Raw genomic sequence first — 22,735 nt, forward strand, 5'->3', positions numbered from 1 at the left:
AAGAAATGGTAGTTATTACAAAAACGGCTAGCAGGTGACAGCACCGCAAAAGAAATCAACCAGGGCCATGTTGAAAAAAGCTAATTTACCCACAGTTCTGAAGAGATTTGTGAATAATGATGAAACTTAGCTATATTCTAATGCTAATTGCTGCAAAATGGAAACAGATAGAAATGTTTTTTTCCCTGATGAAAGAGACTCTAATCTTTCTTTGGGTAGGTTCCATGTTTTTATTGCAATAGAGCACAATATTCTGTGGACCTTGCAAAATCAGTCAAAATCCAGTAAAATAGCCGGGAGCGAAGGGGATTGCTTCAGTGAAAATGGCTGAGAGTGAATGAGTTCAATGTTTTATTTGGAATGTGGAAGGTAGCAAACTCCTCACCTGTTTCTTACCTTAGAACTGTGGTGTAGGCATGCTAAAACTTAGGCCCCTTGCTCTGTGCCTCAACTAATTACATTTACTTTCTATGAAAAACTGAAGTCAGTGCTCTCCACTTAACATATAAGAAAAAATTGTATTCCACCTTAAAGGTTCAACTGTGGTATTGCCATCCATCCATTTTCAGAACCCCTTATTCCTTACAAGGGACGTGATTGCCAAATACTGTGTAAACCCTGAACCCATTCTATTCAGTTGAGGTTTATTATGATCTATTTTTTACTGTCTATATATTGTCCTAAATTATGTTTCTCTCTGTCCAGATAATAACGGGCTGCCTGAGAAAGAGCGGCTGCAGGTGGCTGAGCGTCTCTTACGGGTAATGTGTTCTGATCTGAACATGCTCAACGTTCTCAACAGCAAGGACTTCCTCAAGCTGGCCCAGACGCTGGTGGACACGGGGGCGCGTCATGGTGCCTACTCCACCCGTGATGCCCTCGGCAACATGAGTGCCTTGGCGCTGCGTCAGCTGCCCCGCATGTACAACCAGGTCAAGGTCAAGGTGACATGCGCCCTTGGCTCCAACGCCTCGCTTGGCATCGCAGTCACTTGTCACTCCCAGACTTCTGGCCCGGACGCTTGCTACGTTCTGACGGCGTACCAGGTGGAGGGATCAAGACTGAAACGCTATGTGCTTGGCGTACGGGAGGCGGAGCTAAGGGAGGGGCCAGAGCAGATTCATCACTGGGTCCAGAATGTGTTATCGGAGTTTGTGATGTCAGACATTCGCACTGTGTACGTGGCAGAGCCCCGGGTGTCGGCGGCCGGGTTCGGGGCATCTCCGCTCGGTGGCGGCGGCAGGGGCAGGATATGCTTGCGCTGCGCGGGGTGTTCGCTTGGCGCCGTGGTCCAAGCCGTTCTGGGTAAGCGTAGCCTGCAGGCTCGAGGCCTTCACGAACTGGCCGAACTCCTCGCCATGTGTAAAGACATCTCCGCCTCCACCACACTGGCACTGAGGCAGGAGCAGTATAGTAACACTTCCCAAAGCACCACAGAAGAAGGAGCGCAAGGCAGCGCTGCCCAGTGCCCCACCCCTCCCTGCTGGGACCGTACGGCCGAGGCTCTACTGCAGGTCCATGCCCACTTTGAGCACATCTGTGAGACGTACGGGCGCAGTAAGTCCACAGCACCGCTGCTCCAGGGCCTTAACAAGCATTTGCTTGGCACGCTGACTTGTCTGCTGGCCCCTCTGCGCCTGGCAGCACTGGAGCTGAGCAGCCAGAGGCGGCCCACCCTTCAGCAGGTGCTTCCCGTTTACCTGCGCCTGGAGAAGTTCTTCACTTCCAAAGCCGGAGAGGCGGGAACCGGCATGGCCAGCAAACTCTGCCACTACTTTCTCGAAGCGCTCAAGGAGAACTTCAAGGTAGAGTATTTCCTACAATGTTTCTTAAATAATTGTAAATGTTATTGTTGGGAGACTAAACTATATTTAATCTCTATTATATTTTCTCATGAAAAACAAGTATAATACAACAGTAACTTTATTTAGATCCTTTAGATACTTAATATATTTCAGTGCTATTAATACATGGTAGTGCAGCAAGTCATCAATGTGGAGTTTGCATGTTCTCTCTGTGATTGCCTGGATTTGCTTCAGGCGCTCCTTCCTCCTCCAACAATCCATATACAGTTCCCAGCATAAATGAGTACACCCCCTTCGAAAAATGTAAAGATTATGTTGAATGTCTCAATGAACATCAGAACAATTTCCAAAATTTTGACAAAATGTTTTCTGAAGAATACGCGCTTAACTCGCATGAAAGTTAGGTTTGTAATAGAATGCATAGATTACAATATCTTCAGTTTAATCAAATTACAGTAATTTCTGGACTATAAAATGCTACTTTTTTCACTTGCATTCGACCCTGCGGCTAATACAAAGGTGTGGCTTATCCATCAGATCACAAAGGGGGCACACTACAAAGGAAGCGCAAGAACGTCACTCAGAGCAAAACAAACCTAGTGAGCCCAAATACAGTAGGAGAGACAGAACGAGAGCGAGACAATTTGCGCCTTCATTATGGAAAAGAAAGTAGCGGGAACCCGGTGCAGTGACATTAAAACACCTGCGGCTTACAGTCGGGTGCTGCTTATATGTATCAAACTTGAGTTCCCCAAATTTAGCTAGTACGGTTTATAGTCAAGTGCGCCTTATAGTCCAGATATTACTGTTACTAATGCAAAAAAAATGTATGCATCCCACAACAAAAACGACTACATTTAGTTTTTTCTCTGACCTCCATGACTTTTATGGATAGCAACATGTCTGCTAGGCCTCGAATTAACTATAGTTGACAGTCATTTTCTCAGGGTCTACTTATTTGTGCAAAATGTTCTTTAACAAATTTGTTAAAACTACTTTTTTGTGTGTACTAATGAACAAATCTTGTTTGCAATCAATGGCCCACATTTGTGGGAGTATTATAGTATCCCATAAAAAAAAATCTTGATTCTGAATGAAAACTAAAGGTGTTCTTACAAACCTGTTGGGGTGTACTCACTTATGCTGAGCACAGTACATTGATGTTATGTCAAATATGTTGCACCATTGTTTGTGTTAAAAGGTGTTTCTTTGAAAGCCACTACTAGCGATGCTTACCGTTACATCAAAGGTGTTTTGCACTGTTTGTTAGCATTAAGCTAAGCTGACTTTTTCATAAGACAAGGCTGTTTTTTTAAAGCCATAAAAAGTTATTGGCTCTCAAACCTAAACCAAACGTTGTGGACTAAAAATTCTTGCTGTATTTAGTTTATTTTAGCATCCTGAATATGACTCTAGCATGGATTTTATTGTGCACTTGTTCATTTAGAAGATTTTGACAGATTCACCTCAAATGTTTTATTATTATTAAATTATTTGTGAATTGTTCAATATTTGCCAAACTGCTACTCGTGAAGTGAGTTAAACTGAGTTCACTGCCACCATACATCACTCAGATCTCATGTTTGCACTTGCAAGTCACAGGGGGAAAAGTCTGCCGAATCACTGCTCCTATCGTGAAAAACGTATAGGTCGGGTCACTCATATGTCAAGGCAGCACTGTATTTGTCCATCCAGCCATCCATTTACTACCGCTCATCCGGGATCGGGTCGCGGGGGCAATAGCTGTAGGAAGGAAGCCCAGACTTCCCTGTCTCTAGTCACTTCAACCAGCTCCTCCGACGGGATCCCAAGGTGTTCCCAGGCCAGCCGAGAGACCTCCCGCTGGTGGGACATGCCCGGAACACCTCTCCAGGGAGGCGTCCAGGAGGCATCCGAAACCAGATGCCCGAGCCACCTCAACTGACTCCTCACTGTATTTATAATAAATAAATAATTTTCAGACTAAGTGAAATTGGATAATTTCTCCTGGCATCCTTAATTATCTCATGATACACTAACTTTGTTTGTGAGTCACTGCTGTAAAATGGATAGATAAGCCATGATGTACTTATACTAAAAACATCCATCTTATCCCCAGGTTGAGCGAGCCCACCAGGTGGCGATGGTTTTGGACCCTCAGCTCAAACTACGTTTAGTTCCGGCTTACCAGCACGAGGACATCATCTCCCGAGCATGCGAACTTGCAGCCGAACCAAGGGATGGGAGCATGGCCGCTGCCGGGTCGTCGTGCAGCGAGGAGCGGGACAATGACGGCCCACCCATGCCTAAAATAACCCGAGTCGAGGGGGCCGGAAACAACGGAGGCCTTTCCCGGGTGACGTTGTCTGCCAACGACGACAGTCAAAGCCACGTCAGGCAAGAGATCTTCCAGTACCTTGCGGAGCCTCTTCTCCAGGGCACCACCGATCTCTTCCACTACTGGAGTTCAACAATGGGCGATAAATTCCCCAGGCTTGCCCGCCTGGCACTGTGGCTCCTGGCTGTGCCCGCTGTGGGCATACGCAGCGAATGTGTAACAGTATGCGAGCAGAGCCTGGCTATGAAGAGGAGGCAGCAGGTAACCGCTGAAGAAATGAACAAACTCATTTTCCTTCGCTCCAACATGGGCTAACTAACCAAACCTTCCACCAGAGACTTATTTATATAGGCTTAAACCGACTGTAAAGCTAATTGTGTATGGAAAAGGCGGAAAAAAATATATACTTTTAGGTTACAGGCACTTGGAACAGTAAAGCTTGTCGCGTACGGTATGACACACTGACGTAGAGATATTCAGTGCTTTAGGGACAGAACAGTAGCTGTTTGGGTGTCAGGTGAGCTTCTTTGGTCAGGCCTCGAAGATTCAACTGCTTTAAAGGCTACATGCTGTTAGAGTTACGGGACTGCAGGTAAGGTCAGTAAGAGTGAGACTACACACAAACGGTTCAGAAATTTCACTGCCTTTCGCGCCTCGAGTCTCACTAGCAAATTTATGGCAATGTCACAGAAATTGGATTTTTTAAAAATTATTTCAGCAGCCTCCACAAAAGTTGCTAAAACCATCAACTTTCTATTCAGAAAGCTTAAAAAAAATTACAATCTTAAATTTCAGCATACACTAACGTTTTCTTTGGCTGGATTTACACAGCAAGTCTAAGTGGCCAGTTCTGATTTAATGCGTAATTGCCTACACTGAATCCTTTTTTAATGGTTATCTGTTATTGTTTACCTCTGGCTCCAAATCTGAGACAGTGGTCCTAAATCAGAAATGGGTTGTGTGCCTTCTCCGGTCGGGGATGAGATCCGGCCCCAAGTGGAGGAGTTCAAGTATGTTGGTTTCTTGTTCATGACTCGAGTGAGGGCAGGGTGGAGCGTCAAATCGACAGACTGATCGGTGCAGCGTCTGCAGTGATGCAGACTTCGTATCAGTCTGTCATGGTGAAGGAGGAGTTGAGCCAAAAGTTGACGCTCTTAATTTCCTGGTCAATCTACGTTCCTACCCTCACCGATGGTCACGAGCTATGGATCGAAAGGTCAAAATGAGTTTCCTCTGCAGGTTGTCCAGGCTCTCCCTTAGAGATATGGTGAGAAGCTCGGACATCCAGGCTGGGCTTAGAGTCGAGCTGCTGCTCCTCCAAGATTAAGAGGAGCCCTATGAGGTGGTTCAGGATTCTGATTAGGACTTGAACTGGAGTACACAATTCAATTTCCAGCCCTCATGCTCACCAATGCACCACTTATGTGCCCCCCTGACTATAAAAGCATCTACACCAGGCATCGACAACACAGAATGCATAATCCAAATATTTAACATTACTGAGGGTAACCTCAGCATTACACCATTGGCTGCCCTCTCCAATAATTACGCTTATTTAGTGATGGACTTGCTTTTTTTCTTTTTGGTCTGTGTTAACTGCAATTAACATTTTTTTGTTTTATTTGTCTCTTATTTGGGCAAACATGGATCGAAAGGTCAAAATAAGTTTCCTGTTGTAACGCGCGCGGGCCGATTGGCCGTGGATGGCAAAAAAAAAACGGGAGAGCTTCAGAAAATTAACAATCCACAAATTCATTTTATTAAAACAAAAGGAAATAAAATAATGGGCTCAGCGCCACCACACGTTACAATTATTGGAAGCCTGTACGACATCAGAAACATTCCCCCACGAAAACGAAAAAGTCTACACAAAAGCAAAGAAGCGCCACCCTGTGGCGATTGTTACGCTCTGCAGGTTGCTGTTACCATAAGTGTATGCTTGATGTGTGTGTTTATGCTTTACTCGCATTGGCAGATTTCCACTACCATGACACATCTACATCGACAACAAAAATCAGACCTGTTTCACTGGAATCGTGCAGTGTAAATTCAGCCTTTGTCTTGTTAGCCGCACTGCTTGGCTTGTAGGCACACTTGACAACTCTGATCAGATTTTGGGGATGGTACAACCACGCTTCTATTTAATATATTTAAATCACAATGCGGTTTTAGCCTGCTCACTGTAGAGAAACATACTGACCTGCTGTTGATTTTTAAATATGATGTTGTTTTTCCACTGTTATTTACAGGCAAGCGGTAGTAATTTGAATAGTCACGGTTCTGGTAAATACATTGCTGGAAGGAACTTTTTTATTTTTTTAATCAACATGGTTTAGTCTTCCTTAAATGGGTCTTAATGTGTTGATTTCTTTAGGCAATAAGCTACAGTACAGTTTATGGTAAAAGGGAAAACTTAACGACATCTACTAATACAGATTTGTAGCAGACCCCCTGCTCCCACCATTAATCACTGTATTTTTTGTGGAAATCAAAAACGGAAATCTCACAAATGAAAAGAATTAAGCCTGTCATTTCCCTCACTGTACTTTGAGTTCCATATAAAGGCATATGTTACACCCTCAAATACAGCTTGTAGTGTCATTTAAGATAATGTGAGACAGATGCACTGACGTCCACACTCACGAAATAGTTCCCTTTACTTATTTTAATTTTTTTTCTTTTTTTTTTCTTTTGTGGGCTAATAATACCTTCTTAAATTGCCTTGGATGAGTAAGTTACATCGTTTGTGTGTTCTTCACCTTTCTTACCTTTTTGTCAACAAAAAAATGCCTTTATGTTGCTAAGTCATTGCCTTCTCTGCAACATCCCCCCATTTATCTGTATTTTTTGTTGTTGCTTTGCAAAGCAGGTTTTGACTGACTGTTTGAAACTGCGCCCTCTAGTGGTCAATTGTAGGCCTTCATTATGGACAAATGTACTTTACCAAGTGCTTTTTGCTCTGCCTCCCAATTCCCTGTTGTGAGAATTTATGCTCATGAGGTGTTGTCTTCAATAACAAGAGAGGTCCGCAATAGTCTTCAAATAATACTATATTAGTATATTTTCAGTATTATATTTAAACAGCGGAACAATCTGTAAATATAATTACCTATCTTATAACCCTGACTAACTGCATTCGATGCCGCACGCACAAGTTTTGTTGTTGTTTGTTTTCTAAAAAAAAAAGAAGCTTGTAGCTTATTGAAAATTACAGATTTTTATCTCCCCCCCAATTTAAAATCATGTCTGTTTTTGGGAGTAACCTGATTCCGTGCAACCTGGATTTGGAGATTAGGGATGGGCATTGGACTACATTTCTTTGAACTTTTAATTGAGCAATCAATTCATTTAATGATATTTTTATGGTTAAAAAAAGTGCATTTCTTTATGCCATATACTGTCAATTTCTTGATTTAATGACTTTTTAATAATAGTTGTAGGAGAGACACAGTACTGTCATTAAATTAACATGTTTTAATTTTGACATGCTTTTGTCAAAATACGATCAAGAATTGCGGAACACCCCATTTTTTTGTCTTCCTGACATTAGCCCATATTTAGGGGAGGGCCCTTTCTCACGTAAGTGAGCCAGTACTCGTCCTCATCCATCCCAGCTTTCATCACGACGATGACTGGGGACATAGCCCGATCTTTGTGAATAGCGGCTTCGCATGACTCCTCATCATCTCGCCTGCTAGTGTGTGCATACGAGTAGGCTGGATCTTGCCAGCAAGTGTGCGAGTTCCGGCTGGCATTTGGCCTTCTCTTTTGCCGCATCGCTCGGCGGGCGGGTCAGCTTTCGTCCTCATACCAGAAACTGTGCTGCGCCCAGCTACTCGCTTCGACTTGAGAAAGCAAAGTTCACTGTGTGGAGAGAAAGGGAGAAAAAAAGCCAGTGTCCGTAATGAAGAAAAAAAAACATTTTAACTTGAGGCAGTTGTTCAAATGCTACACTGTGTATTGTACAACCAGTCTAGTTTTTGTGTCATTTGTTGGTCGTATATAAATTAACCCCACTTATAGGCGGGCTATTTTTGTCCCCATTTTGCCCCTTCCTAACCAAGGATGTAAAATGCAGGACGATCTTATATTTTATAAGATTGCGTTATTAGATTATCCTTCTGTCTGAAGTTTGAGTGGAATTGTCCCGATGATAGGGTGTGGGCCCGGCAATCTTAAATATTAAACGTTCAATATTTATGACCAAAAGTCTTTAAGGTGACTTCTCTTGAGCTATTTGACCTCGCAAACGGTGACTTGAACCTAATGTAGCCAATCGAAGAAGCGCTATGACAAACAAGGAAGGAAGCGGCGGTGATTAAAATGTCCCGCCCAATGTTTTCGTACTGTATACCGTGAAAGTGGAGTCTCTAGATGACAAAAAATTGCCGCAGAAGAAGACAATTTTAAGATTTGAAAAAAAAATGCTTGTATGTACCAGGCCTAAATCTTCTTTCTCCAGTTTGCTTACAAGCCGTTTAAAAGTCACTTTTTCCTCATGTCCCATCTCAATGCTTTGTAAAACATAATATAATAGCTGACTGAAGTGGTCTTGCGTGCACCAGCGCTGGTTGCAGTCAAATCATGCACTCCATTTCACTTCCATTAACAATTCTGTGCTATCGACAAGAGTTCTTAACATCACGTAATAATTTAGTGTGATCGCCATTTTAAATGATTACGGCAAAAATGTACGTTATTCAAAATACACCAATTGAATGCTTTACCTCAATATTTAAAAGGTAGTGTTGCTGCTCATTGTAAAAAAACAACAACAAAAAACACTATAAATGCTTTGAAGTTAGTGGTTTTCTTTGTGCCAGGAATAGATGAAGGGATTTGTAATAACGTTTTTAAAGTATGTATTTTAAAATAGGACACGCTCTGGGACACAATGCCATTAGTTGACGTCACGACGTTCGCGTCAACATAATCGAATCCTAGAACTAGAGTGTTTTTTTTTTCCTGCTTAAATGAGAATTCTATAGTAAGATAATTATGCATGCTTTTTAATAAGATTATATGATACGGTTTGAAGCCAGTGTTTTTTTTTTTTTTTTACCCTCTCGGGCGTCGAGGGTGGCGGCCGAGGTACTGCTGATCATGGGGTGTGCGAATGCGTGATCGACGTCATCCGTTTTCCGAGGACGTATTATGTAAATACGAGAGAACTGCTGTTTTTATGCCACGAGAGGGCGCCGTCAATACAGAGACACAGTAGAGGAGCGCCGATAACATTATACCTCTTTTTTCTACAGTAGCATTTCAAGGAGAAAAAAAATAAAGGTCTTTTGATATCATCAAAGAACTCAACTTAGATACTGTTAGCCAAGCCGCTGTAAGTTTGATTTTAACTTATTAAGACGTCAATTGTATAAACATGCTAACACTGAGATGTGTTCTTTGGCTTCTAGTCTGCATTATCAAATCAGGTTGACAACCGTGTGTTGCTTTTAATCCTATTTTACAGGCGTTTTTTTTTCTTCATTTTCTACTGTTCAACAACACGTTTGATCCTTATTTTTTTCTTCCTGTGTAGATTCCCACCTGAGTTGTCTTATTAGTAAGCCTAATTTATACTTTTGTAGCAACACTATTTTTATATAATAACAAAGTAAGGGTTCAGTTTCTTTTTTTTTTTTGTGTCTTCTAATGGCAGCGCTGTTCAAAACTGTTTCTGGACTACATAACCCACTGTAGTATGTGATGTGTGAATAAACTCCTAATCTGTGTCTGAAGTCTTGTGTACATGATGCAATTTTTGTCATAATAGAATATTTATAAATGACATTGCATTAAATCACGAATGTGCCATCCATGCACAAAACCTCACATTCTTCAACAGAGTACTTTGAATGTGCACAAAGCCTAAATTACATTTAAATTTTCCAAAGCATTGCACGTAATATTTTATCCAGAAAGATTTGTTTCTTTGCTTCTGTTACATATTCGGTTTTGTCTTTTTCCTGGGACGTTTGCATTGCTGGCCCAACGTGAATAATGCATGTAATATCACTAAAGTGGGATTTGATTATTACTCAGTCTAAGGCAGTGATTCCCATAAATGATTTTAAATTAATCTAAGGCAGCCACGCATAGTGACAGGCATGACAATTAAAAGTTTTTCCTCTAGATGGCAAAATGAACAATGAATATCAATCTGTTGTCAATCATACAACTGAGTAATAGTTTTTGTGTTCAACTATGACCCCGATTCATAATAATAATTATTAACCCATAATTATTTCAGTGTATATGCTTTATATATATAAATATGCTCCTTGCCTTGGCTCAAAGGTTCTACAATATCGAAAGATTGCTCAAAAAACCTGAGCAAGTACTGTCCTCCTTTATACTTTACTCGACCGCTAGATGGCAGTGCCCCTTCAGATTTAATACACAACTTGGTCCAGAGTCGCTTGTCAGTCACAACCCCCACAAAAAAATGATCACTACTGAATAACCTTGTGGGCGTTTCATTGAAATATATTTGCTGGTGACCTGAAATTGGGAGAGATGATCATGTTTAGACTAATTATTAATTTTGTGTTTTATGGTAACTCATCGAATTTCCTCCAACAACACGCAGTGACACAAACTTCCAGTCTAGTATACATAATTCAAATTTGGTAACATGTTTTATATTTCATTGGGGAGGGGTTTCCACACGTCATTCAATGTCAACTAAACGTTTCCTCACTGCTTGCTAGTATGACATACATCCCACTTGCACAACTCGCAAAGCTGCTCAAAGTGAACCATTTAATTGGTTGAGTGGGGTCAAGTTGGTTTGCGAAAGAAGCATTTATCAAACCAATCTAATAGTTGTAAAGCCGTATGAGAAAGGCGTCTGCGTCCGGACTCGGAGGCGGACCTATCCTGCCCGTCTGCTCACTGAGCAAGAACGATCAGGAAGGAAGGAGGCATTCTCCTCTTCTTCATCTTCATCTCCTTCCTGTATGGAGCACCTGACTTATCAGGAGTGACACGAATGTACAGAAGTGCCGGGGCGCATCCGGCCGGCCTGCTGTCAGGTGTCGTTCCCGCTAACACTCCAACATAGGCCGTGACCTCACAAGCCCCTCAGTTTGCATCCAGCATCATGCCCACACTCGCTGCACTGCCTGCCAGCTCCACTGGCTGCCTCTGCGTATGCATTTATACTAGGGGTGTCAAAATCAGTGCGTTCATTTTGAGTTAATTCAAAGTTCCTTTAACCCCACAATTTTTTTTTAACGCACGATGAATGACCGCCTCTTACTTGGAAAACCCGTACTGGGGGAATTCCAGTTGCAACAACGTCCATGTCAAAATTTAGCAGTAATAAATGTAATAATAATACATATATTTGTGGAGACTGGGACCAAGTTGTATTTTACAATTTTTCACTAATTACTTCATGTTAAAGATTAGATATCTTTTACTATGAAAATAAAAATGCACCGAGCTGTCACCAGTGTCTTACAAATGCAATTATGCCATCTAGTGGCAGAAAAATGACCGACACAAATCAATATCACACTCATTTTTTACAGTACATCTTTTCAATTTTAACTAAATTTTATGAATTATTATGAAATTGTTGTGTCAATGACTAAAAGATGCAGCCATATTCCTGTTATTAAACATCTTGTCCACTTCTATGTTAACAAGAGTATGAAACAATACTTTATTGTACATGTTATTCATTAAATTTTTACGTTATTTTATTTAAAACAGATAAAAAAAAATTGCAATTAATCCTGAGTTAACTATTGAAGTCATGTGATTAATTACGATTAAAAAAAAAATATTGCCTGACACCCCTAATTTATACATACAATATGTACAGTAGATGCATGATCTATGAGTCAAATAGAAACTAGCATGGCTACAAAAATGTCGTCATCATCATCAGGGGATGTACTCACTTTTCTGAGATACGATCATTCGTTTGTTTGTTTTCTGTGCAAGGCCTCTATCAGAGAGGAGGACATTATTTAAGGAGTTTAAAATACTGATATTCGCAGTACACCTGAACGAATGTCTTCTGCGTGACCAGCTCACAAGCACACAGGTAAAGTCAAACATCAGCGAAGCCCCGCCCGTGATGGGGAATTTCCGAGGCATTTAAAAAATTCATGTCCAAGCGACGTTTGACTGGAGGAGGCCCGACTGCGTGGCCACTGTGCCGAAAGGAGGTCAAGGTTAAATTTCTGCCGCGGTGCTATAAATAGTCCCTAAAACACCGTCCCCATCCCTCCCCAACCACACAGATCTCACTGTTATCATTTATTCATTGCCACCATGATCCAGACGTTCCGTGCAGCTGGAAAAAGCCAGCGTGTCATTTGCATTGTGGACTGTTGGATTTAGGGAAACAGGCTTGTTTGCTCTCCCCACACACGTCATTGCCAGCACTGATTCCCTATGAGTGTGTGTAACTTGGCGGGGAAGTTACTATGAGTCGCGAGTTAAAGTCGACTCCTCTTCCTCAAACAATCTGCTCCTCCTGTTGTTCCTTTGCCTTTTTTTTTCATCCCCTCCTCTAAAATGTCTTCCATTGCCTTTTTATTACATCTCCTACCAATAGCTTGAAAGAGCCTCAAATGTTCATTTTCCCACATCATTGTGCAAAATACACGCCCGTGTCAAAACTGATTTTCTCTTCCTGTCAGTCTAAAACAAGTGTTACCTGTCTAATAAATGTAATTCATGATGTTTTCTGACTTCCATATTTTTCTTATCAGTGGCTTGTGCTTTGTTGTCAACAAATGTCAAAGACCCAGAAAGGAGCAGCTCCAGGAAGAAAACTCACAATTTTCGTGACGTCAGTGGACTCGTAAGTGGTAGAAAATGATTCTAATGATTGAAATGAGCCCTTGGAATTTTGACATACTCTGCATGAAAATACTTTTTTTTTGTTACTGAATGGTTAATGTTGTCTTTCTGTGAAATCTCAGAAGACTTGTATAAAAATAATTGAGCGTTTGGATTGTCTGCCCATTCATTTGATATGAGTTCATTTACATTTGCCTATTTCTGAATAGCAATAGGCCTACAAAGCTCAAAATGAACGCCTCCTCAAAAAGCAAAACTGAGAATCAACCACAGAGACAACCGCCAAACTATAAGAAGAAGAACCACAGAGATGGTCCCAATTTTTATTTTTGCTGGACTCACACGGCACCTACTGTGGTTCGTCAGAGGTTGAGAGAAGCTCTGACTTACGCCGCAGAAGTTAGCTAGCAAAAAGTTTCGATTGGCTACTAGTGCCCCTATACATGTTGCGAAGACTTTCCTAAGTCAGTTATCATCTCCTCTGTGGCGGTTCTGTCACAATATACACGATAACTACCACCACACTGAGTTTCTCCAACCATTATTGGGCACCAAATGCTCCTAAATCCGCCATAGTCAGAATCATAACAGTGTTAGCAAGAATTAGCATTAGCTAACAGCATTGGTGTCTGCCAGCATACTCAAATATTTTGAGAAATTGTCAATGTTGTGTTTGGCGCTGTAATTTGACAGCTTTGTCATAGAATTCTGCCATCAGAAGTGAAAATACAGGATGTTTACGATTAAATTAGTTAGCGGTAGCTTTGCCTATTTATGTCTGGATGTGTAGGTGGTGCAGGTGCGTAGGGGATCGACTCTCAAGGAACCCTCCGTAAGTCTCTAATAACACTACAAAAAGTCGCTAGGTTGGTTGCTCGTTGCTTTTTGTGTGTAAAATTGTAATCTGAGAGGGGTTAGAAAAAAAGGTATATAAATATAGTGGAAAAAGTTGGCAACAATGAGCTCGCCAAAATCAAGCAATTTGAGCCAGTCCAGTGTCAGAAACAGCTGTTAAATGTACTGTAATTCTTTATCCTTTGTGTATTTTCACATAACAATGTCAACAGGCCTTTTAGTAAGACACTTGGGAACTGTTTCATTGTGCGAAAAACGGAATAATACATCTCCTTAGAAGCGGAAAGTTGACGCTTCAATCACATCAAGGTTACTTTATTGCATATTCATTGAAAGGCATAAAAACATCATCGTGCACATACTTCTGGACCGAACTGTTAGATATCATTAAATTGGGCAAGTGGCCTTATTGTTGTGGACTGTTAGAGAGGACAATACAATTGGTTTTAAATGAATATTTTACTAGTAAATAAGAAGAGGGGAAGCTAAATTGTAAGTGATTTAGCATCCAGTGCAGTTTTTTATCATATATTCTCTCCTCTCATTTTCTGTGATTTGTAACCCCTTTTGGCTCCGACTATTCCTGTGGGAGAATAATTCCCTGGCACAGGCGCCAATTGGGCAATTTTGATTTGATAGGATGCTGAAAAATGACCCATTTATTAGCTTTGATAATTAAAGCTAATGGATCATCGCAATTTTCCAAAGCCTGGCATGAAAAGGGAATGAGCTTGCAATTTGGATACATGATGCATGATTTATAGTTAAATGGGAGTAAGCACGGCTAATCGGCGAACTATTTGATGTATTTATGTTTTTTCTCTCGCCATGGTAACGTGTCAATCGGCTGATATGAGCTCAAACAACGTCGAGTGTGTGCATGTGTGCGTGCGTGCTTATGCGTGTGCGTGGTTGTGCTTTCCTCGCAGTGTCGCAGATGTGGCGAGGACGCGAGGGCACTCCAGGTGCAACGTGATGACGCACGTCCATGTGGGAGTCCTTGGCAGCGTCCTTCAAAACGAGGGGGAAAAAATGCGAGGCAGCCGGCAGGTTTGTTTCACAAGGTTTAATGATTCCTTATGTCATTAAAAAAGAAAAAGGAAAAAAAACAAAACGATGAGCTGATTGATCAGGCTTTATTGATCTGCCACAACCCTTTGACCTCCTGATTGATGGTGGGCCTTATAATGAGACCTCGGATCAGGAGCTATAGGGTTTGGGAAAGGCTACCCATGGGAATGGTGGCTTAAACACACACACACACACACACACACCCACATACAGTGCAGCTCAATCAACTTGGTGCCATTGTTACATCGCCATGCCCTCGATAACCCCAATTTGCATAATCGGCTTTTTGCATTGTGTGGCCCAGACACATTAAGGTGCGGCGTTGCATTGTTGACTGCGAATCAGCATGCGCCCATTGTTTGCTCATCTGCATTGTTTACTTATGCCGCAGCATGTGTTTTTCAGCTTTAGCCCGCCCGCTAAACGAATTACGCCACCTCCTCCGCCCCGCATATACATTACAGCCACGCATCGCCGTCATGTCAACAACGCACACAATGTTGTTGACACACCGGCGCACCCCCGAAAAGCGCGTGAGTTGTGTTCTTTGCATCGCGTTGTGTTCACGTTGTTTACCATATGCATTCTGGACATTCCAGACATTTTTTTTCTCTGCCGGGAACTTAAAATGTAGCCAGAGATGGCCGTCCAGTGGTTATAAATCCTACAGACAAGTCACAATGGTGAATGCATTGTTTGACGTAATCAACATGATTTTTGGGGGTGCGCCAAATCTGCCCGAATTGATATGCCCTGGGGTGAGACGGTGTGCCAACTCTCACGAGTTGATAAAGTGGTGGGTGCTTTCAAAGGTTCGGGAGTGGCTTTGTTTTTTGAGGGTGCGCACTTGGCAGTGGGGTGCGCCAACTCTTTTGGGATTTTGAATGTAGTGCACTATTTACAAGTTTATAGATGACTTTTTCCTTATTAGGGTGTAATGTTAGGGAAGGCGTGCTGCACTGACGGGATGTTGAAGTGGGTGTACAGCTCCAAATGTTTGGGAGTAGCATTTTTATAGGGTGTAGCACGTGCACCAAGTGAGCAAAAACTAACAAAATATATTTTGTTATTTTAGTTATAACTAAAATTAAATAGATTTTTTTTTTCGTAACAAAATCTAATAAAACTAAAATGCTTTTAAAAAATAATAATAATAATTTAACTGAAACTACAGTTTATGTTTATATGACTAACAATAATTAAAGCGAAAACTCCCTTTGTTTTTTTCTTTGTCAATTGATATCATGGACAAATACTGTACTCAAAATATTAAAAATAAATAAATAAATAACCTGCTCTACAAAATCAAATTCAAAACGAAAGTAAACCTATAATGAAAAATCCAAAGCAAAAAAAAAAGAAGTAGTTTTTCTTGAGCGTGTGTGCTCGGAAGAGAGGGCGTGTCCACTCTGTCAGGATGTTGAAAAGGGTGCATGGCTTAAAACTGCTGGGTTAAAAGTAACCCGAAATTGGCTGACATTTTGTATTGGGTTGATGATTTAACCCAGCACATTGGATCAAGATTTGGATTCAATAAGAGGGCAAAACTACCCTTAGTGATGAGTTCAAGCGACTTAGAGCTGATTACCAGGTTATCAGTACAGCTTTGGTTAACATTTTCTAAGAAGAAGAAGAAGAAGAAAGTTCCCACAGCACTCAAAGTCAGCCGTGTTACCCACTGAGCCATTCGGCTGCCACCAACATCTTCAAAGAGTGTTACATTACGTTTACTTAAACTTCTGTCCATGACAAAACTGTCATGATGTTAAAAGGGGTGCGTGACTCCAAAAGTTGGGGATTGGCTAATCTAAAGAATTAAGAAGTATTGTGCTAAATTCGTGTTCAGTGTGGCTCGCAGGATGTAGTTGAGTCATTCCATCTGAATCATTGGCTTTATAAACATGAGTTGCATGTCAATACGCTTTTGTCGGAGGACCCGGCTGCATCAAATGTACTGAGCAAAAAGTCTTTGTAGCATAAAAAAAAAAAAAAGAGAGTAAACGTTAAGAACACTTGCGAATGCTTTGAATTTGTCGGCATGTTTTTATGTTGGCTTTGACTGACAGATTGTTTCAAACCTTTCAAATGACGCTGCTTGACCTCTGATCTCTTCGTAAACATAACCTTTTCCCAAAGGAAATCATGTAAAGCCAATGAATGTCTCCCAGTCTATCAACATTATGACTTGTTTTCTTTCCTCCAAAATGTTAATCTTAACATGTAAAAGTTAATTTTGTAAGAATTACAACGTTTTTCATATAATATTCCAACTTAGTATCACCACATATGTAAGAAGACATTTTTTGTAATGCTACCACTTTATTTGCAACTCTTATCTTCTGATTGCATATTACCACTTTCACTTTATTTATGCTCCTATATATAGGATATATTATATATAGGGTATTCTGATTAACATTGTGTTTGTGCAAAATGAATTAAGCAGCAAAATCCACCTGTTTTTAATCCATCTCGGGGGCGGCCATTTTGTCACTTGATGTTGACTGAAAATGACATCACAGTTGCTCAGGGGTCAGGTAATGACTAACCACAGCTCAGCTGTTTTCTGAGTTTGGTCATGTGATGTTCGCACACTGAGCCACCGGGGACCTGCAACTTTAAGGGACGGGTGGGAGTATGCCATTTCTCGGACCCAAGTCACAATAGACATCAAAGGATTTAATTATTTAGTTAGTATTAGTTGTTGCTATGAAAACAGTTTTTGTGTGGAGAGTAAAAAAGATATGCCGTGGTCTCCTCATCTCATCATTTACCATGTCTCCACAATTGGTGACCCCGACATGTGTTTTTTTTAGGATGATTATTGGAAAGAATGCTAGTGCTGTTGCGTTTCCGCAATTTGAATTGTGTTAGGGCCACATATAAATATTGTTTTTTAGGGGCCGGTAATATTCAGAGAGAAAAAAACGGGTAAATTTGAGACTTTATAAAGTGGCAAATTTGTGACTTTATAAAGTGGCAAAAATGTGACTTTATAAAGTGGCAAATTTGTGACTTTATAAAGTGGCAAATTTGCAAGAAAAAAACTCGTAAATTTGCGAGTTCATAAAGTGGCAGATTTGCGAGAGAAAAAACTCAGAAACTTACGAGAAATATACGTAGTGTACTCGGATGTTTGTGCCAATTCCTTTCGGTCGGGTTTTCAAATAAGGAGAATTATTATTTACACGTTCATACATTTTGGTATTTTTTTGTACACGTAACTAATTAAATTTCTCAAATCTGCTGTTCTCCGTCATTCACTTGCATTTACCTAACGTATGCTAGCTTCTTATTGGTTAGTGTTAGTCAGCTGATAAGGGCATCAGGAAGTGTTGTCGCTTTCGCTGCCATGTATGACGAGTAAAGTTTAAATTAAGAATAAATCCGTCTCCATCCTGACTTTTCATTTTATAAACAGTGTTCTATTAACCCCCAACAAATCCTTACATTATTATAGCTACGCTACGTGCATTTTTCGTAACTTTTTTGCGTTTTTTCTTTATAAAGTGGCAAATTTGCAAGTCTTTTTCTCCGAATTTTTCCTCAAAACCCCCCGAAAAAAACAACATTTCATGGCCCTAATACGCCATCGTATCTCCATACCCTGTTGAAATGTTACGTTGCTTCAAACATTTGGGAATGGTCTTTTTTTTGTGTGTATGCACTGGAATAACGTGGTGCACCAAATGCTGCGCATGTTGAAAGGGGTGCGCCTTGAACCAATGAAGTAATTTTTTCGTACTCTTCCAATTGGCCGTATCCCATTCACCTTAACAGACATTTTCCACTCATCCTCAACCAAAGGGTTCAGGCTACCTCAAGAAAGCGTTCCGAGGAATCATCTCTTTCCTGACGCCTTCGTTGTTCCAGCCAGGCTTGGCAACAACGTGGCCTCGTGCCCAACAAATCCTGGGATGCGTCAAACCGCTTCATTCGTCCGCGCAGAGCACTCGAATTAGTATTTTTATTGTCGAGCGTCAGTGCAAGTGTATTTCAAGCGGACCAGCTAACGAGCGCGTTAAATATCTCCATATGGACGTTTCCTAGCGTCTAGACGGAGGGGCAGTGGTGGTGGCGAGCGGCGGTGTGCTGACTGCGCCATACTCAGCGCATATAATTCTTCTCCCGCAAGCAGCGCAATTCAAACAAAGTTCCAGCAGCCTTGGTTGTGGCCGCAGAGCCATAATGGATTAATATTATTTACTACACGCCTCGCTCACAACGGCCGCAGCCAAACTCCAGGATGTGGCTGTGACGGCCACTTTTTCAATGCCAGGGCCTTCCTGTTAGACTAATTCATCACACTTTCTCCCTTTTGAGGAACAATTGATCTTCTCAAAAAGTCCCATAAAGGCTGGCACCTTAACGCTTTCGTCTATATTACTGCTTAACCGTGCGGGAGCGGCTATAAACTTTGTGAGCTCATTAATTCTCGTAATGAACCGGCATAAACCAAAAGTGTCCAAAAATACTCAGTCAACACATCCACTGGAAAACACCTCTCTTAAAATGTATTGTGAAGGCAGTTTCAATGTTTTGGCTAATTTATCACCTTGTATTATAGAGTGAAACCTCTTCAAGGATGTTGGTCGAAGCTTTTTGTTGTTGTCTGTGCGACAGCTCATGCACCCATAAAATAAGTCCAATCACCCCCAAAAATCTTTTTATTTACTACATGTCCTTTTTTAGACACTGGCAAGGCAACTTTATTTAAAAAAAAGAAGAAAAAAAGACCTCAATCATAGGCCTGAGGCAAAACATCACAGTTGGGGCTGCCTTTTAACAAGCTAGAGTATTTAGTAGAAATTTAATATTTTATCAAGAAAACAGTAGCCCTGCTTTTGTCTCAAGAATGGTTTGATCCACCCAATCAGTTCCAGTTCTTCTCATTGAGTTTTCAGAGTAGCCCTATTTGACCTCAAACAAGAATATTTCTTAACTTGTATCACTCAATATCAACAGGCCTAATTTCTGTTGCATTTAACCGTAATTTAGGGTGACCAGACGTCTCAGCTCACCGAGACAGTCTTGGTTTTGTGCTTTGTGTCCCCGAGTCTTGGCGGATTTCACCAGCCCCATTGTTTTGATGCACTTTTACGCAGGTCCCGTCCCGTTTAAAAAAAAATTTTTTTTAGTGAAGCCAATTGTTTGGGCTATGTGTCAATCACACAGTTGTCATAGCGATTCATACAGTAAACCAATTAAAAAGGAATTCAATTCCTGCCAGTAGTGCTAACTAGCATAGCTGCTAGTAGCTGCTAGAGTTGTTAGCAGGCATGTTTTCTTTATACTGGAACTACAGCTATGCTTATCTTATGCTGCATTCGAGGAAGGCCGGAAGTCATGTATTTATCTGATTTTATAAGCATTCCATACAGTTCAATAGTTCGACGTATAATTTCATGCAGAGAGATAGCGGCATACTGTCACGTACGTTGTGTTATGTGAGGTCAAGTCGAATATTTATGAATGAAGAAAGCTATCGATCTAGTTTTATACTCAAGTACGTTGTCTTTTACCATTCATGGTCTGTGTTTCCATAGTGGTCGCCATTGTAGAGTGACGTCACATCGTAGTTGGTTGGTGAAGTCGGGGTACTTTTTTTTTCTTCCAACTTCGCAAGTGGGATTTCCGAGTTCAAGGGGGCATTCCCGTACACTCTTGCTGGTTTGAAGTCGGAAAAGTCTGACTTCCCACTTTCCTCAAATGCAGCATAAGAATCATGGGAAATGTACGTCTGCTAGCTTAATGCTGCAGTTGCTGGTCAGATCCAACTAGAATTGCTACCCGTCCTGTTTTTCTCAGAATTGTTCTCTTTTTTTACCAGCTGTCCTGGGAAAATGAAAAATCTCTCCAGGGACACAATTTGTCCCTTTTTTTTTTTTTTTTAGGAAGAATGCCAAAAGCTAATTTGATTTCCTTAATTAATTCTGTCGTCACTTTTATATATATTTGAACAAAAGGTGGCACCTCCAAAATTATTCATACCTTTCTCCTCAAAAATCAATAGAAAAGCCTTTATTGGCTATTACAGCAAATTAAATGCATCCTATAGTTGCTGATCAGCTTTTTGCATGACTCGGCTGATATTCATCTTTAGAGATGAGCTCTTCTTGACATCACCCTGATCTTTAGTTCCATCCACAGATTTTTAACTGACTTGAAGTGCCCGAGCTTGATCAGGTGTCCCTTTTTTTATTTTTTTTATTTTACAAATCCAAGGTGGCAACCCTATATCCAACGCAAGATCAACTTTTCTGGTAACATATTCCAAAGTTACAATGCGCGAGGTAATCGTCACATCCAGCTTCCAATAGCTGCTGGTGCTGAGCAAAAAAATGTTGGATCATGGTGAGTGTGCATTGCTTGAACTGTCAACTAAGCTAGCATTTAGCATAAGGTGGGTTGATGAGTCGCTCATAAGTTTGTCGGCAAAAGCGGCTCAAGTGCAACCTCTAAAGTCGCGAGCAAGAGTCCAAGCGGCATGCAGGACGGTTGGATGTGGACGAATAATGCGGTGGCATACCCGCCTCCTCTCGTGTGTGTGCGTCGCTCCGCAGCTGGAAGCTATGACTAATGGATGCCGGGGCACGTGGACGAGGGAAGATCAAGTGGCCCGACCCGGGGGGAGTTAGACGCGCTGGGATGAAATATAGAAATAAATTAAAAAAACACAGTAAAATGTAATAGATCATGACGTGCTGATGGAAAGGCTCTTGGGAGACATCATTCAAGGCCAGAAATCAGAGATGAAATGACTCAACTACACGCTGACATCCACACTGAGCTAAGCAGCCTAATGCTGAAATGCGACCTTACAATTATTTGCTTCATAATCCTTTAGATCAGCTGTTCCCCAACTTTTTAAGCCGCACCCACTTTCAGCATCCCGACAAAGCTGGCGCACCTCCCCTCCTCTAACGCTTACCCTGAAAAATGCCATTCTTTAACTTTTTGACGCTGCACACCCTTTTCAGGATCCCGACAGAATGAATGTCCCCGAAAGTCTCTTCAACATCTTCACAGAGTTCACACATGAAACAAGTCTGCACACTTCTTTCAACATACCAACTGAGGTGCCGCACATTATAGAAAGGCGGTTTCCAAGCTAGCACACGTACCCCCTTAAATATACCGTAAGAGTTAGCGTACCCCAGATAATACCTTGGAAAAAAGATCCTGAACCCTCTTCATGATCCTGACAGAGATGGTGCATCCACTCTCTCCAGTGTGCACCCTCAAAAAATTTTTATACAAACACTACTGATTAAGAATTAATCCCCTCCATTTTTTTTCTTTTTTCAAAATTTTTTTTGTGCGGGAAATTATAAACATAATTTAGAATAAGAATCATCTTTTATGGCCAAGTACGTACTAAAAACACACCAGGAATTGTCTTCAGTCGCAACCCGTCCAAGAAACATGAAAAATAACAATGACCAACAGAGGGAGACAGAACAGGAAGCCTGGCAGCTCGCTAATTAGCGCCCTGTGTTTTTCTAAAACGGTTTCATCTTCTACAGTGGACCTTCACATAGAGCTACTTGCGATCCGGCATGTGTGGTTTCACATGTATGCGGATTAATTTCCAATCACTTTTATTTTTCTCTCTTGGGGAGACAACCTGGTTGTTTTTTGGGGGGAAACGCATAGTGGAGATTTGTTAGCATTTTTGTAAAACATTTTGGGGTTTCCAAACTACTGAACATTGAAACAATGTGAAAATGTTTGCTTCTTATTAAGCCCCTATATAAAACAGCTAACTTGATTTTTTTGAAAAACAAAACAAAACACTTTTTTACTTTTTTTTATGTGAGTTTTTACTGTTCATGGGCACATATTTTGTCCTTATTTAAAATAGCAT

The 22,735-nt window shown here is 41.1% G+C and overlaps 1 protein-coding gene across 4 annotated transcripts in view; it reads left to right on the forward strand.

Annotated features, from left to right (window-relative positions):
• Positions 1-9,860, forward strand: part of znf618 (zinc finger protein 618) — a 37,976-nt gene extending 28,116 nt beyond the window's left edge. For all 4 annotated transcript variants that reach the window (XM_086097038.1, XM_086097042.1, XM_086097039.1 and 1 more), the window contains 2 exons: positions 706-1,805; positions 3,904-9,860. In XM_086097038.1, the coding sequence (XP_085953164.1) occupies positions 706-1,805; positions 3,904-4,437 (1,634 nt within the window). In that variant the 3' untranslated portion in view covers positions 4,438-9,860. The remainder of the gene's footprint in view (positions 1-705; positions 1,806-3,903) is intronic.
• Positions 9,861-22,735: the final 12,875 nt, after the last annotated feature.

The sequence above is a fragment of the Leptonotus elevatus genome, chromosome 15, assembly GCF_054856555.1.
Source record: "Leptonotus elevatus isolate MCC_2025b chromosome 15, RoL_Lele_1.0, whole genome shotgun sequence".
Lineage (NCBI taxonomy): Eukaryota > Metazoa > Chordata > Actinopteri > Syngnathiformes > Syngnathidae > Leptonotus > Leptonotus elevatus.